General features: G+C 44.3%; 1 protein-coding gene across 6 annotated transcripts; it reads left to right on the top strand.

Moving 5' to 3' along the window:
- The first annotated feature begins 1423 nt into the window (after positions 1–1423).
- Positions 1424–12191, top strand: pxylp1 (2-phosphoxylose phosphatase 1). 6 transcript variants are annotated; one of them, XM_035533917.2, is made up of 6 exons: positions 1424–1533; positions 2618–2759; positions 7032–7193; positions 7289–7415; positions 10119–10222; positions 10454–12191. In XM_035533917.2, the coding sequence occupies exons 2-6, from the start codon at positions 2681–2683 to the stop codon at positions 11485–11487; spliced, it is 1506 nt and encodes a 501-aa protein (XP_035389810.2). In that variant the 5' UTR covers positions 1424–1533; positions 2618–2680; the 3' UTR covers positions 11488–12191. The 6 variants fall into 6 exon arrangements, with proteins under 6 accessions (XP_035389810.2, XP_026882212.3, XP_035389808.2 ...); XM_027026411.3 differs by having other exon boundaries at positions 10083–10222; XM_035533915.2 differs by having other exon boundaries at positions 1424–1538; positions 10083–10222.
- The last annotated feature ends 3168 nt before the right edge of the window (positions 12192–15359 follow it).

Raw genomic sequence — 15359 nt, 5'->3', positions numbered from 1 at the left:
ATAAGATTGAATATTAGATTGAATGATAAAACAGAATATTGTTTCTAAGACTGAATATAGCCATCACTGACTGCTTATAAATACAATAGAAATTACATTAAATGTAAAAAAAAAAAAAGGCCAAGTGAGCTGTGACTGACAGGGAAAATAATGAGGCAGACCAGTGGCAAGAAGCTAGACTGAGTTGCTTCAAAACAATGTTCTTCTTTGTACACAGATTTCTTGGATTATGTGCATGCATTTGTGACATAGCACCCTTAAATATCAAATTTGTAATATTTGTGCATAATCCACTCATTTAAAAGTGTGAAAAAATCATGAGAAAATTAATTCAATAGATGCAGTGTTATTTCACTTTAAAAGTAGTGGCATGACAAATAGAATTATTGTGAAAAATATATTCAGTTTCAGTAATGAGAATACTAGACATGTGACAAGGATAAAAGACACGACTATTCTGTCGACCAACAGTCTTTACCTGATGCAATTTTCACCCTTTGTTAGTGATGGGCAGATCAATACTGAAGTTCTGAAACTTTCAATGACGGTGTTTGTTTTTATAAATCGATTTTGCCATGCATTTTTTTTTTTTAATATCGTGTTTATTTATCAGATGGAATACCTGATCTGCTAATGCAGTTTTGGAAAAAAGAGAAGGAAATGATGCCAGATTAGAATGACTAGTGCCCCTCCTCCCCCCAGGCACAGTGAACAACGAGCGTGTGCGGCAACATCCTCAGCAGACTAAAATACCTGGGAAGGATTGCTTCATCCACACCTTCAGAAATCATTATTTCAAATGCAGGAGAGTTAGTGACCTAATGAAGGAACAGACTGAATGGGCAAAAAATAAAAAATCAACATAACAAAATCAACATTCAAATGCAGTAATACATGTATGTAGTGTTGACTTTAGGAGGATCGCCTCTTAATGAGAGTAGTTGAAGCTGTTATAGTTATTGGATTTTTAGCTCAAATGTTAATATTATTTCTGAATATTTATTGAGCTGGATTGTTTTATAATTGCAAATATTAAATGAAAAGCAAAGAGCATTCTGATCTATGGAATCTTATTTAATATAACTTAAAATAGTTTATAATCAATATAATTCTATTTTTCTTTTTACTACATTCACTATTTATCACTATAGAAAAATCACAAAATTTCACCCTTTTGTGCACAAAGACTTTTAAAAGCATCATTGCTGATATAGGGACATTAACCTTGGTAATTACTTGGTCATTCGAAATGAAATTTCGCTGCATCACCCTTGACAGTCCCTTGTACCAAAACTTCGGTTTCAGTGTAACAATCAACTTACACCTAGATACACACTGTTGCATTCACCGTCACAGGTCGGCAGGGGGCGCAATAAAACCACAGTTGCACGGCAGCCACGCACGCTTCAATCCTGGAGGCGGGCGAAAAACACACCGCCGACGGGGACGCTGGAGCCGGTTTTGGAATGTCGGCGTTCTTTCTACGACCCTCGATGGACATACACATCTGTCAAGAGAGTTTCTGCGATTACAGTTGGGTAAAGCGTGTATTTGTTTTCCCTTAGGTGTTTAGTTAGTGTATCCTTATTCATTTGTTGCTAGATTGTGTGGCACATATCCCACGCGGGGAGCCGTTGGTGCGTTACCCTGGTTACGGTTTTTCCCGTGGGCATTCTTGAGGCGAAGCTTATGTGTAGCTCCCTAAGCTAACCTATATCACTATTTTGTGTTGTATAGCAGATCGATAAACTACCGTTTAGGTTGTCTCTTAATTACGGTCACAAAGGAGAGGTGCTTTAACGTTTATACCGGTAGTGGCAGCAGCATTTATCTAGAGCTAATGACACATTTTCATGTGGCGGTATGTAAGTAACTAGTTAGTTAACTAGCTAACCGTAGTATATCTGGTAGCTGGGTTCACCTGTTCAAGTATTTAGCTTATACCTACCATGAAGACAGGTTATTGAAGTTTGGGCAGTTTTAACATAATAGGTTGCAAATCGAGAACATAATTGCCGGTCAAACGAGCCGTTAAAAGAGTGCCTGCTGTGATATTAAAAGTTTCCCATGAAATGTAACTAACGCACACTTCCCATTTTTCAGGAGTTTAAAGTTAATTAAGACACTGAAACGTTAACGAGAGGCTTTTTAATCTGACGCTCCTTGCAAAGGAAAAAACAACAAGTGACCAGCTTGGACTGAAAGTGTGCACCGAACGATCATGCCGTCTATATTTAACTATAATAACACCCTAGCTACTAGGCTGGTATGGCAGCTTCGCTTCTACAGTCTGTGTATGTGTGCTAGAGAGAATTGTCCTGACGGGTCCGGTCTACCTTCCTGCTAAAATTATGAACCACTGCAGAGGTTTTATTAGTTTGGGGTGGGTGGTAGGTCTGTGTGCGAACGTGTTCCACACATTCGCTGTAATTGCATTTTTTTCTTTCCAGATGGCCTCTAGCACTTGAGATCTCTTCTTGAGTATATTTGACTTTGTTGGTAGTGTGTGTTTGCTGTCTGCACAGAGTCATATGGTTTAACTCCGCTTCCGTCTCACCTGAATTTAATCATTAATTTAATGATAACCCGGACGACTCATTATTTAATTTGCATTCAGGTGCCTGAAAGTGGAACGTGCTTGGATGGCTGATGGACAGGTCTCTGGACCAATCAGGGGAAAATGCTGGCTCGGAACCGCTTCATCCTTGTGTTGGTGGTGGGAGCGGTACTGGCTGCTCTCAGCTTCAGCCTCCAGTACTGTAAGTGTGTGTGTGAGGTGCCTGTTTTAACTCTTGCTTAGGCTTCCTATGATCACGTCCTGTCCAATTCTTGCTTTTCCTCCAAACCCTGGGAGTACAGGACCCTTGGAGCTTCGTGTATGATTGTTTGCAGCGCATGTCCCTCCTACTATGGTCGCATTCACTTCTTAAAACAAAGCAACTTCCCTTGGAGACTTGTGACCTAAACATCTATCTATCTATCTATCTATCTATCTATCTATCTATCTATCTATCTATCTATCTATCTATCTATCTATCTATCTATCTATCTAACACGCACACAGCTGCGACGTGATATGTGGGGATGGACAACGCCACACCGCTTTAGACACCACTGCTAGCAGAGATCATAATGGGGTCTCTAGTACCAGTATGCTAGAAGCCTGAAGCTGTGCTGAAGCAGGAATGAAGTCGGCAGCCATGTCAGCGGTAACGAAGGCACTGGGTGCCGTTGGCAGGTTTGGCAAGTTTTAGAGAGAAATGAGCTCCTTCACACAGCCCCTACCCTAGAGCAGCGAAACAGTGAACAATGGCCTGGCTCTTTCTTTATATATTAGTCCCACCTATCGTCAGCCAGAGTTTGGGTGTAGCCAGTTATTCACAGTCAAGTTCTGACTATGTGGCCTTTGGTAACCAGTGGGCAGTGGAACATTGTTAACAGTGACATGCAGGCATGCTGGCATGGTGGTGGGTATTGAGCTAGTACTAGTGTACAGGGCACAGCAGTGTTGCTGGAGCATTTACATGAGTCATTGTCACCGCTGGTTTGAGAGTTTTCTGCAACCAAAAGATGCCCAACCAACAGTAGTCTTATGGTCAGAAACCACCGATAAACAGTAAGAAGATTGGTAATGCCAATTTGCATGCACATCTATAAAGAGGTAGGGTATATAGTTTAACTATATGGCTTTTTTAGGTTATTTTGTTTATGCATTGGGATGGCATCATTGGGGGGAAAAGTGAGATGATCATGTGGAGCCACTCTGGAGTTTGTTAGAGAATGGTCAGGGTTACTGTAGCATTGCAAGCCTGCATGTATGCGAATTCAGGTTGTAAATATTGAAGGTGTTAGTACAGCAGTGTAACAGGCAATTGCATGTAGGTGTGGAACTGTCTTGATGACTGAAGAATTTTTCCCTGGTTGTAGTTTTCTGGGTGCTCTCTCTGTCTCTGTCCCTGGTCTGATAGCCTCCACATGTGGCCTCATCTCCACTGCTGGTAAAGTTTGCAGGCAATGAGCGATTAATAAAAGATTAGAAGAAATTAAAGCTTAACACCATTTAACTACTCGGGCTGTGTGTGCATGAGCACGTGTCAAAAATATTCAGGCATGTGCACTCTGCTGCATGCTTGAGCAGCACCCCTTCTGAGGGTTTGACTCGTTCAGTGACAGAGCCTTATCCTTGAGCAGACCAGGAAAGTTGACATTCACAAGTTTATTTTTAGGAAACTCCTTGGTTCATCAACGTCTCCATCACTTTCTCTTGTCTCTTCCCTCCTCTCTGCCTTGTCTCTCTCATTCTCACCCTCTCTCTCTCTCTCTCTCTCTCTCTCTCTTTCTTGCTTTCTCACTCTGCTCTCACCCGCTTTGAGGTCATTACTAATTCATCCTTTACGAACCGACGCTGAAAGCAGCCTCCCTGTACCTGAATGTAGGGCAACCTCCATCTTAAACTCTCTTTCCTCTCTCTTTTTCTGTCTCTTTCTCTTCCCCTCTTTCACTGCTCTCTTTCTCTCACTCTCTCTGAGTTCACTGAAGCGTGGTGTTACAATGAAACCCTAGACTGTAGAGGGTGCGAGAAAGGTGAACGAAAGAGCAACAGAAGCGATGAGGTCAGCTCTAACCTCAGATGCTGAGATGAGTCTGGTGGGGTCTCGTCCGGTGCCCAGGACGCTTACGCTCATGTTGTTCCCGCACTCTCACAGCCCGTGGTAGCTAGGGGAAGTTGTTCGTTTCAGTCTCTGCGATGGTAGATACCCGGGGATGATAACTGAGGTGCAGTTTAACTGGGCAGGACGACTGCAAGGTTTATCATCCATGTTTTTGGAGCTGTGCTCAAAATGCAGTAAGTGAGGCCCAAATCCGTACATTGATGGGCTGTGATTAAAACAACTGGCCCAGTCCAAACACAGGCCTGTTCTTAGAACAGTCATATAATGATGTGTCCCCACCCTGTTGCCTCTCCGTCTGTGGAACTCTGTGAACGTTTTTGATGTTTGGGCGTGCTTTTGGTTGTCATTCACAGACGTGTGCTCAAATTTCCCACAAAATCTGGAACGGTTACTCAAACGTTATTGCAGGCTCTATTGAATAAACGAAGCTTGCTTGTTTTAATAACTAAATCACAATAAGGTTTGAATGAAAGAAACGCTGTGCAGTGAGTTATTGCTCTGGAAGTGTCAATTAAGTATTGGTATTTAATAATTCTATGCCTTAGGGTCTAATGTGACTGTATTGTTCACCTTATATAAAGTATAGCCTAGCAACAGCGTATTAGGTGAGGGGTTGTGGCTTTTCACAGGAGACCTCAGGAGAAGAGTTTAAAGCTCACAAATGTGCAAGGTTACCAAATCTGAGTGGGAGTCTCCAAAAAAAACAAACAGCAAATCTCTACTTGGTTTGGGCTTAGGACATCCTGCTGACTTCTTTGACTCTTACCCTACCTTCTCTCCCTCTTTTTCTTTATTCCCCCCGCCCCCCGTGTGTGTGGTATCCCCTGTACACTATAGCAAGGCTACAAAGAGCTCTTTGTCTGATCAGTCCCTGCACCGAGGTGACCTGCCATTGGCTCACCTCTCACATCGCTGAGATGGGATTGGTTGGTCTGTGTATCCAGGTGGGAACAACCAAAAATGGAGGGGGTGTGTGATTCCGAATAGACCTTACACATGCCTACACACACACACACATAGTCCAGAATGCCGGCTTATTTCCGAATGCATCTGTCACTTATTCTCGTCGTGGGTGAGTTCAAACTGATCTGATAAATTAATGTGTTTGGTTTAACAACCATATGAGACTCAAATTACATGCGATGTTTACCTGTGTGGTTTATTTTATTTTATTTTTTTTAACTCATCAGTGAGACATTTTATTTTGTATTATGAGGTCTAATTTAACATTGAATTGCATTGATTTTAAGTATTAGCTTAATTGTGAGTGGTGCATTTAGAGTCTGTTGTGACTGAAGCTCGATGAAGATACTAAGAGACAACAGGATACTTTTCTCTGACCATTCAGACGTCTGCTGACTGTCCTAGCAAAAGCCCCAACTACGAACTTGATCTGAGTCAGATCATCATCCACTGCAGTTTCAAATCCGAAATGAAACAGAATCTTAAAAAATCAATAAATATAAAAGGATGGTCAAGGACAATCAATATAGTACAGAAGTCAGCAGCAGCGATCCAAGGCTCTTGGCAGGCTCAACATCGTTAAGGCATCTGATCGAACGGTGAGAGATCTGTGTGAGCCCATGACTATCATTCTGTTTTGAGCGTGCTTAGAGGCAGTGTGAGGGGGACGGTGCTGTGGACCACACTGACTCCGACGAGCACCATCATGGCATAGCGTTTAAACTTTGGGAACCTTTGGGAAGGAGGAATGAACCCAGCATTCTGTCGCTTCTGTCGGCATACAGCCGTGTCTTGCTTCTCTCACGTTTACTACAGGTAGTTTAGCACAGGGCAAGACTCAGAGCTTGTACGAAGCTGCTTTTGACTTCAGCTTATTCATTGGTTTGTTAGCGAACCCCCCCCCCCCCCCCCGTCACCATGGAGACCCACCATTCCCAACCAGCTCCCCTCTCAGCCCTCCCACCATGTCAACCCACATCGCCATGGCAGTTCCAAACCCACTGCAGCAGCGAGCTGCCACAAAGTGTTTACTTTATGAGCTCATGAGAGACTGGAAAAAGTGAGTGAGTGAGAGAGCGAGAGAGAGAGTGATATAACGGGTCTGAGCCACTGTGTTGTTGTATGTGGAATAAGCATGATGTGTTTTATTCATTCAGGGCAGAAGATTCTTGGGGGGGGAAACACACAAAAGCAGTTGGCTGTTGAATATCTGTGAGAAAGTGAGTGTGCAAGTGTAAAGCGTATCGCGATGTCCCGAGAAAACAGAGGGCTTAGTGCAATCTTCTTCACACCAAGCTGCAAGGTTTCCTGAGTGTTTGGTGTGTGGATGGGTATGTGTGTGTGCACGCATGTGTGGTTCTGTAAGAAAAATTAAACAACCCTCCCCACTCCCAGTGCAACTCGTGCCCACCAATCCTGTGTCTGAAGAGGTGTCGCGTGGTAAAAGCAGGAAGAGGCTCAACCCAGTGATCCACACTGAGGCCCCTGAGCCAGACCCCATTCGTGAAGCCTACCTTTACTGCAACTTCCCTAACCAAACAGAGCACACCTGGGAAGGTGAGGCACACTGTCACACTCTCTCACACACGCGCGCACACACACGCGCGCACACACACACACGCACACCTTTTAAACACGTGTTTGTGTTGTAGGACACAGCCTGGCCGACTACAAGCTGCTGTCGGTGCAAGTGATGATTCGCCATGGTGACCGTTACCCTCTTTACTCCATCCCCCAGACCAAGAGGCCAGCTATAGACTGCACCCTGTCACCAAACAGGTGTGTACCAGCCTAAACCAGTGTTGGTGGTGTTCTCCTGACCATGACCTACACCAAAAAGTTTTTTGAGTACATTAGGGACCTTGGCTTGTGTAATTTTGTATAATTAATTGATATGCTGGTGTGCACTGATACTCTGAATTTGCACAATGGAACAATTTTAGTCAAACACATTTTTCCGTTGTGCAATAGATGATTGATGCATTGTTACAGAGTATAATATAATGAAGTATGAACAAAAGACTCAGGCTGCTTGAGGTTTTCCTTCATTCTTTTTAATGTTGATATCTGCTTTCATCCTGACATCTATAACATCTGTAACAAGTTCTTTAGTTTTGGAGATTGAAGTGCTTAAGATAGAACACTATGGAACAAGCCACAATTCATTGATGTTCTGGGTCCCCCTGAGAAATGCAGATTTCATGTAAAACGAGCAGCATGTCAGGAACAGAGCAGAGACGGTGAACAGAGTGTAGCAGATCAGCATCAGCAAAACCTCTCTGCTAGTTATAGAACATCCAGTGCTCTGTCTCTCTTCCTGACTGAACCCTCCCTCTCTCTCTCTCTCTCTCCCTCTCTCTCTCTCTCTCTCTGATAGCTCCGTTACGATTTTATTGCTCTGTTGCACGCTGTTGCTGATGAGCAAATGATCTCAGGGACACAGTTTTGTGCATGGAACAGATGGTATGCCTTCATTTTACATGTCTCTTTAGGCTTTTTAACTGACATAACTGAGTCTCTAAGCTTTATTACCGTCACCCAAACAGTAGTCAAGTTTACATGGTCTAAGTACATCTAATATGATGAAAATACAGTGATTTGAAGTTTGATGAAGGTGTATATGAATTTATACTCTACATTCAAACCTTGAGGTATTAGACTGTAAGGACCCTAGGAAGTGCAGCCGAGAGTCGTGAAAGCTCAGCAGACACAAGACAGAGGCTGAAGAGGCTCAAGCAGAAATGGATGCAGAACGTATTTGCGCATGTGTCTGTGTCTCAATAAGATAGCCTTTCATACTGAGGTTTGGAATGGCCACCGTGTGTTTTATTTTGCGTGTGTGTGTGTGTGTTGGAGAGATTTGTGAGGGCATAAATCATTCTCTATGAGGGCTGAGTAATCTTTTGTTTTTATTGCGATCTGTTTGTGGAATTACATAGTACGGGTGTGCGCGTGCGTGTGTGTGTGCGCGTGCGTGCATGTGGGTACCAGGAAATCCTGAATCTCATGAGTGCTCCGTCTCTTGAAGTAGCGAGGGCTTTCAGGCTTCTCTTATGCTAATTTGGGCTCACCACACACACACACACACACACACACACTCATGCATGCATACTGGGCCTCTCTGCTTGAGAGCAGGTTCTGAGGAAGCTGAGCTCACGTTGCTGGCATCTTTTTGGAGTACGTCACTCAAAGGCGAGCATGTGAACGCAAGTCTCCTTCAGTCTGCGGACAGCTCAGAGTTCGGTGGCCTGGAATCATGTTCTTAAGAGCTGCAAATAGGAGCCCGCAGGGAGAACTGAATGCTACTGAAAGCCAGTTCTGGTTGGAAAAGTTCTTTTGGCATGGGAAAACACTGAGTTGGAATGATTAAAATTCTAACCCTTCATATTCACCCCTCTCTCTCTCTCCTGCCTCCATCCTTCATGCCCCCCCCCCGTTCTCTTGCTTAATTTTCTTTCACTTCAGTACAAAAACCTTAACCTTAGTGTTTAAGCAAAACTGTAAGATGATCAGCTATTAATCCATCGATGTGAATCGATCTGCCTCACTCTAAGTACAATGCCTTTCTCTCTCTCTCTCTCTCTCGCACACACTGATATTTACTCACCCATGCGCCCACCCTAATAAAGCCTGTAAACACAGGTTTCATCTGATAATACTGGTAGTGAGCAGGTTTAGACGTAAAACCCCACTGAGTGAGTGTGTGAGTGCACATGTACTGGTTTGCCATAGTACTGCAGAAGTCTGCTGTAGCTGTGTGTGAGTTTGCATGGGGCCATCGGCATAATTCATGACATAATCCCTATGAAACCATTTTTCAAAAGGTTTTCATGAATTTAAAACATGAGTGGCAGAATGGCTGGTGTGTGCTTCTGTGTGTGTGTGTATGAAAGAAAGAGTTTGTAACTGTAATCTGATTAGCATGCTCTCTCGTGGGCTGATGGCTTGTCAATTCTCCCTTTCACACTGCTTTGGTGCAGTCACTTCCTCTCAGACCTGAATATAATTGTTTGTTTCCATGGTTGCAGCAGGGTCCTGGCTAATTGAGGCAGGGCCCTCACTCTAGTTAAAGCAGCCAGCCACACAGAGATTTATTAATCCATGGGCATTTTATAACGTTCCCCTGCTGCTCCAGATTTAAAGTATTATTTTATAATCCTCACCTGCTTCCTCATTTTAAAGAACCCCAAATCGCTCTCTCTCGCTGTCTTTCCCCAGCTGACATCCTAGCTTTAAACAAATACACGCCCACACACACTGGATTATATTTAGTAGACTTTGGATCAAGGTCCTCTGGTGACCATATCATTTATGTCATGTTGTAGCCCCCTGGTGGTGACAAAGATGTATTGCACAGTGCTTCAGGTCTATGAGTGGGATATGTCTCTCAACCCCCCCCCCCCCACCCTCTCTCTCTCTCTCTCTCTCTCTCTCTTTCTCTTTCAGGGTTCCCTCTCACCCTCTCCTCGCCTCCTTCATCAGTCACATGGCCCTGGGAGCACAAGGTCACTGGGACACGTCGCTGGCCTCTCTGCCCCGCATACCTAACAACAGGGTCTGCGAGATGGGGGAGCTCACCCAGACAGGTAACGTAGCTGCAAGCGTCTCGCACACGTCATGCCCTGCAGATCTTGGGATGCTGAGGCCACGTGCCACGCCCAATGGGTGGGTGGGAATAAATCCAAATTCTGTGCGAGTGTTTGAACAAAGCAAAGAAAAGTCCAGCTTTTCAAAATTCCTTTGCACTTCTGCCATTAGAGGGCAGTTGAAAGTAATGTTAAGTCTCCCTCTCCCTCTCTCTGTGTCTCTCTCTATAGGTGTGGTCCAGCACTTGAAAAATGGAGCTATCCTCCACCAGGCCTACATCAGGCAGCATAAGCTGCTGCCGGCTGACTGGTCGTCGCGCCACGTGTGGGTGGAGACGACAGGCAAGAGCCGCACTCTGCAGAGTGGCCTGGCCCTCCTTTACGGCTTCCTGCCGGGCTTTGCCTGGCCACGACTTGCCTTGCGGCAGCAGTGGAGCACACTCTTCTGCGGCGCGGCATGCGACTGCCCTGCCCGCAACCGCTACCTGGACCAGGAGCAGAAGAGGCAGTACCGGCAGCGGGTGGCTGACACAGAGCTGGAGCGCACCTACGTGGCTATGGCGACGGCACTAGGCGTGGCCACGCGTACACTGCGGGCGGCCAACCCCGTGGATGCACTGCTGTGCCACGTGTGCCATGGCCTGCCCTTCCCCTGTGCCCGGGCCCCGGCTCCGGTCCCGGCCCAGGCCCTGCCCCCCGAACGGGCGTGCCTCACGCGACACCACTTCGCCGCCCTCCGCCGGCAGCAGCGCGACGACGAGCGTCTGCGGCTGCAGGCGGGGCTGTATCGGCGCTACGCTACGCTGGCCGCCCACCCATACCTGAACCGCACGGCACAGCGAATGGAGCGAGCCGCCCGAGGGAGGCAGGGCGGGGCCGAACCCGCCTTCGTGTTGGCCTCTGCCCACGATGTCACCCTCCAACCCGTGCTGAGTGCACTGGGACTGGAGGGGGCCGGCTTTCCGCGCTTCGCTGCCCGCCTGGTGTTTGAGCTGTGGAAAAGTCCGCAAGCGGGCGAGACGGGGAGGGGTGTGCGAGTGCGGCAGGTAAAGGGGGCAAGGGGGTCTGTCGAAGACGCGTTTGTACGTGTGCTCTACAACGGGGAAGATCTGACCTTCCACACTGCCTTCTGCCGCCATCACGACCGCCACTCTGCCCGGCCGCTCTGCCCTCTGGGTAACTTCCTGTCCTTTGTGAGAAGGGGCATGTTTAGCATTGTCAATGCCACCAGTTACCAGCAGGCCTGCCATCAGAGCATTCTGTAGAGAGACAGGAAACAATGGCACATGTAAAATTGACAGTAACTGCCAAAGTCTAACCTGCCAGCTTTAGGTGAAAAGGATTTCTACAAGACTTTTAGTACAGTCTGTGTCCTCTCTCTCTCTTTCTCAATCACACACACTTGCACACCTCTTGCCTTTTTTATGAAGCAAATCAAAACTTGATTGCTTAGCGCAGTCCTGAGGACAATCAGACTGATTTTTCTTGTTGTTTGCAGACGTTTTGTGCCGTTATTAAAAGTTTGTAACGTAGGAGACTTAAGGCACTCGGCCACTTTACTCTCATGTTCCTGCAGTGGAAATGTGGGTTGTTTTTTTTTATGGATCTCCATATTTGTTCCCCACCGTGTATTAGGACATAATGTCCAGGCTTATGGAATCCATGCTGGACCAGTTAGAATTTTTCATTTGAATTAAAAAAAAAACCAAACAAACTCTAAGGCATTTTGAACTGATTTTTGATTCTATAAAGCTGTATAGTGTAATGTTGTCTTCTGTTGGAATGTCTTTTTTTTTTTTTCTCCTTAATTTACGAGAAATAGACATTATTATTATTATTATTTTGGTTAGAAGCTGCTATAAAGTTCATGTAGTAAGTGTTTATTTTGTGATGATCATAATATCATTAATATTCAACCACATTCCTAACATCAAAGCACATTTTGCAATAAATTCAAGTCCGAACCCAAGTCTACATGTTTCACTCTTGTTTGATTGTTAGAATTGCAATGCACATGACCTCTACAAGCCAATCGTTGTGATTCACAAAATGGCCACCAGATGGCAGAAGAGCCCTTTTGGTGTGGATTCTTCGGGCGTCAAGGAGAGTCTGTAACAGATTACCTCAAATCTCCCGTGCTGTAAAATTGTTACTGTCTCTCCCATGAATTATATTCATAATCAGTAAAAATAGAAGAATGTAGAGCGCATGACCCACATTTCCAGTGCTACTTTAACACACATTGTAATCTTTTGACAGTGAAATTTGTGTCAGTAGACCGTGTCCAACACTTTTGTGTCGTGGCTTTGGGAAAAAAGGTTCCCGGAGAGGGAGGATGAAGGCGAGAGAAGGAGAAGAGAAGGAGAACGAGACTGTGCTGGAGGGACGGCACTCAACATAAGACGATTTTAATGAAGCTCGCTTAAGAGCCAAAGAAAAGATCATTCATTTACTTAGGCAGACAGAGAAATCGATCTTAATTAAAGAGCATGCGTGTGTGTGGGGTGGGGAGTGCGCTGTAGTGGGTGATTAAAACGCTTGTGTTGTGTGTGTGTGTGTTCATGAGATTCAACAAATTAAGTGCTCACCGATCATTTTTCAGTCTTTCCAAATACGAAAATGGAGGATATGGAATTTAGTTTTAATCATCAACATGTGTTTTGAATCTCCCTCTCTGTTTCTCTTTCTCCTCTCTGAAACAGGTCAGCCGTCCGTCTCTGGGGAAAAGCCCTTCATGTGCAACACGAAGTGGACGAGGGAGAAGAGGAATGAAATAGAGACACTCAGGATGTAGAGTCAGCAACCACAGGATAAATGTTTCTTTACTGACTGGTGTACAGCAGTAATAACAACAGATAGAGCAATCTGGGAGGGCGGGGGTAGTTGGTTAAATAGATGTGCAATGCCAAAATCATTTCCCCAAAGATTTGAAGACTTCTAGCAGGTGGTAGGTTGGTGGTTTTGTTAGGATACTGTAGCTATGTGTGTGAACACAAATACTGCACACACACACACCACGCACGCGCGCGTACAAAAACGAGGCCGATGTGCACAAATATTGTGCAGCACAGCCTGCGTGTCAGACCTCAGTCAGTCCCTGTCATGATTCACCTCCAGCATTCCAGAGCGAGGGAAAAGCAGAGATGGAAAGGAGGAAGTAGAGACTGTTGCCGGGGAAATGTCTGAGGCAGAGAGGCTTGGATGACACGAATAAACAGACAGGCCCACTGAGTGGTCTGCTTTTACAGTGCTTCCTGTGCCTGAATGGAACCTGCGCTAGGACTCCTTAGAATGGAGTGTATCTGGGTGTATTAGATACGGAGGTCTGCGTACAGGACACTGTGTGTCTGTGTCTGTGTGTTAAGGTTGAAGCGTTTTATAGATAGCTGCAGCCGTGCTTCATCCATATTTCAAAAATAATGATGTCATCTGCTGCAATTTCTGTCTGGTCACTGCTGGGAAATTGGTGAGTGCGTCTTGGCATGAGGGTATGTGTGGGTGTTTGTCTTTGCACGTATGGTCTGAGGTGTGCAGAGTAACCAAAAACTGTACTCAGCTAAAAGCACTGATACTTGAAAATAATAATTACCCATGCAGAAGTAGACATTGAAATGATTGTTTATGTAAAAGTAAGAAATTATCTAGTAAAAAGACTGCTCAAGTAGTGAGATCTTTACTGGATCTCATTTCATAACACTAAGCAACAATATTTATTTATTCATTTACTGTCCCACAAACTAAAAAAGGTGGACCATATTTTTTTACTTATTTCGACTCTATTTTTTAGACTTTTTCAATCAGGCAGGATTTTTAAGTGACAACTTTTAAAAATAAATATATATTACTTATTCACACATAAGGCTGTTTTTGCACTTAAAAATATGTATATTTTTCTCCTATATTTGGCCTCAGGAACATCCCTCTTGAGTGTCCAACATTAGTCTGCCAAAACAGAGGGCTTCTCTTTTCTTGGTACTACTTTTCCACACTATACATAATGACATATGAGTATACTGAAAACCCACCAACCACAGCTAAGGGGGATGGGGAAAATCTGAAACATATTTTTTTTTAACGTATATTAGAAACGTATATTTTTGAATGGGACAATATCTTTGTTAACCACTGTAATTAAAACACAGATTCAAACTCATAGGCTGGTTTAGGCAGTGGGTAGAAGCACCTAATCAATGTAAAAATATGATTTATCTTCAACTGAATCGATCGTTGCCAACTTCAAATGACGTACTATTTAATTTATTTAACACCTCATAAATAACGTTTATGCTGGTTATGTGGATTATGGCAGATTTGTTCATTGCTCTGAATTTGTGTCCAAAGTCAAAGTCGGCTGTTCGGCTAATAGTAAGCCTTTGGGCTCCAGCCAGCTAGCTATAATGATGAATGATGAATATATTTGAATTTTTTGATATCAGCTGTATATTGCGCATATAACTAACACGCATCACAGTGGATTTAGTAATTTTAGCATCATTTGTGGGAATATTCTGGTGATCTTGTGCAAGGTAACTATACATCTTAGTTTTACATTGCAGTTTTGGCTGGTTTGGCAGCTAACATAACTTAGTTGCTTAGCTAAACAACTGCAGCATTTGAAACGTTTCGCTTGAAGGTTATACATAGCTTGTTTTTGTTGTTGTTGTTGTTTTAAAATCAGAACATCCTCAATGTCATCGAGGCTTTCTTTTCCTATTATTAATGCACATTAGGAGAGGACATTGATTTCAGGAGCAAATATATGAGGCTTAAAGAAAATGAAACACCCAAGCTAGCTATTTCCTAAATTGTAACGTACATCATAGCATAGTTCATCTTGCCTGTTATCCACTGCCTGTTGGCTAACTTAATGAAGCAAAGCGGTTCCACTCAGTGGTCATCTTTAGGGATCCCAGTAACCCTCCCACATTTGACAGTTCAGGTCATGGCGACGCACACAAAACACTGATCTGTCAGACAGTTCATGTCACTGAAATGTTTGCAGCCACAGCCAGTACAGATCCATACACTTAATGCTGCCTTACTCTCTAAATACAATGCCCCCTCCCCTCACACACACACTTCTCAGCAGTAACCACTGGCCCTGACTGCATTAACATGCCATGATTGTCAGCACCTC

This window comes from Electrophorus electricus, chromosome 17 (assembly GCF_041902795.1).
Source record: "Electrophorus electricus isolate QZ-2024a chromosome 17, ASM4190279v1, whole genome shotgun sequence".
NCBI classification, from domain to species: Eukaryota; Metazoa; Chordata; class Actinopteri; order Gymnotiformes; family Gymnotidae; genus Electrophorus; species Electrophorus electricus.
The sequence above is the reverse complement of the archived record's forward strand: the minus strand, read 5'-3'. Positions and strand labels throughout refer to the sequence as shown.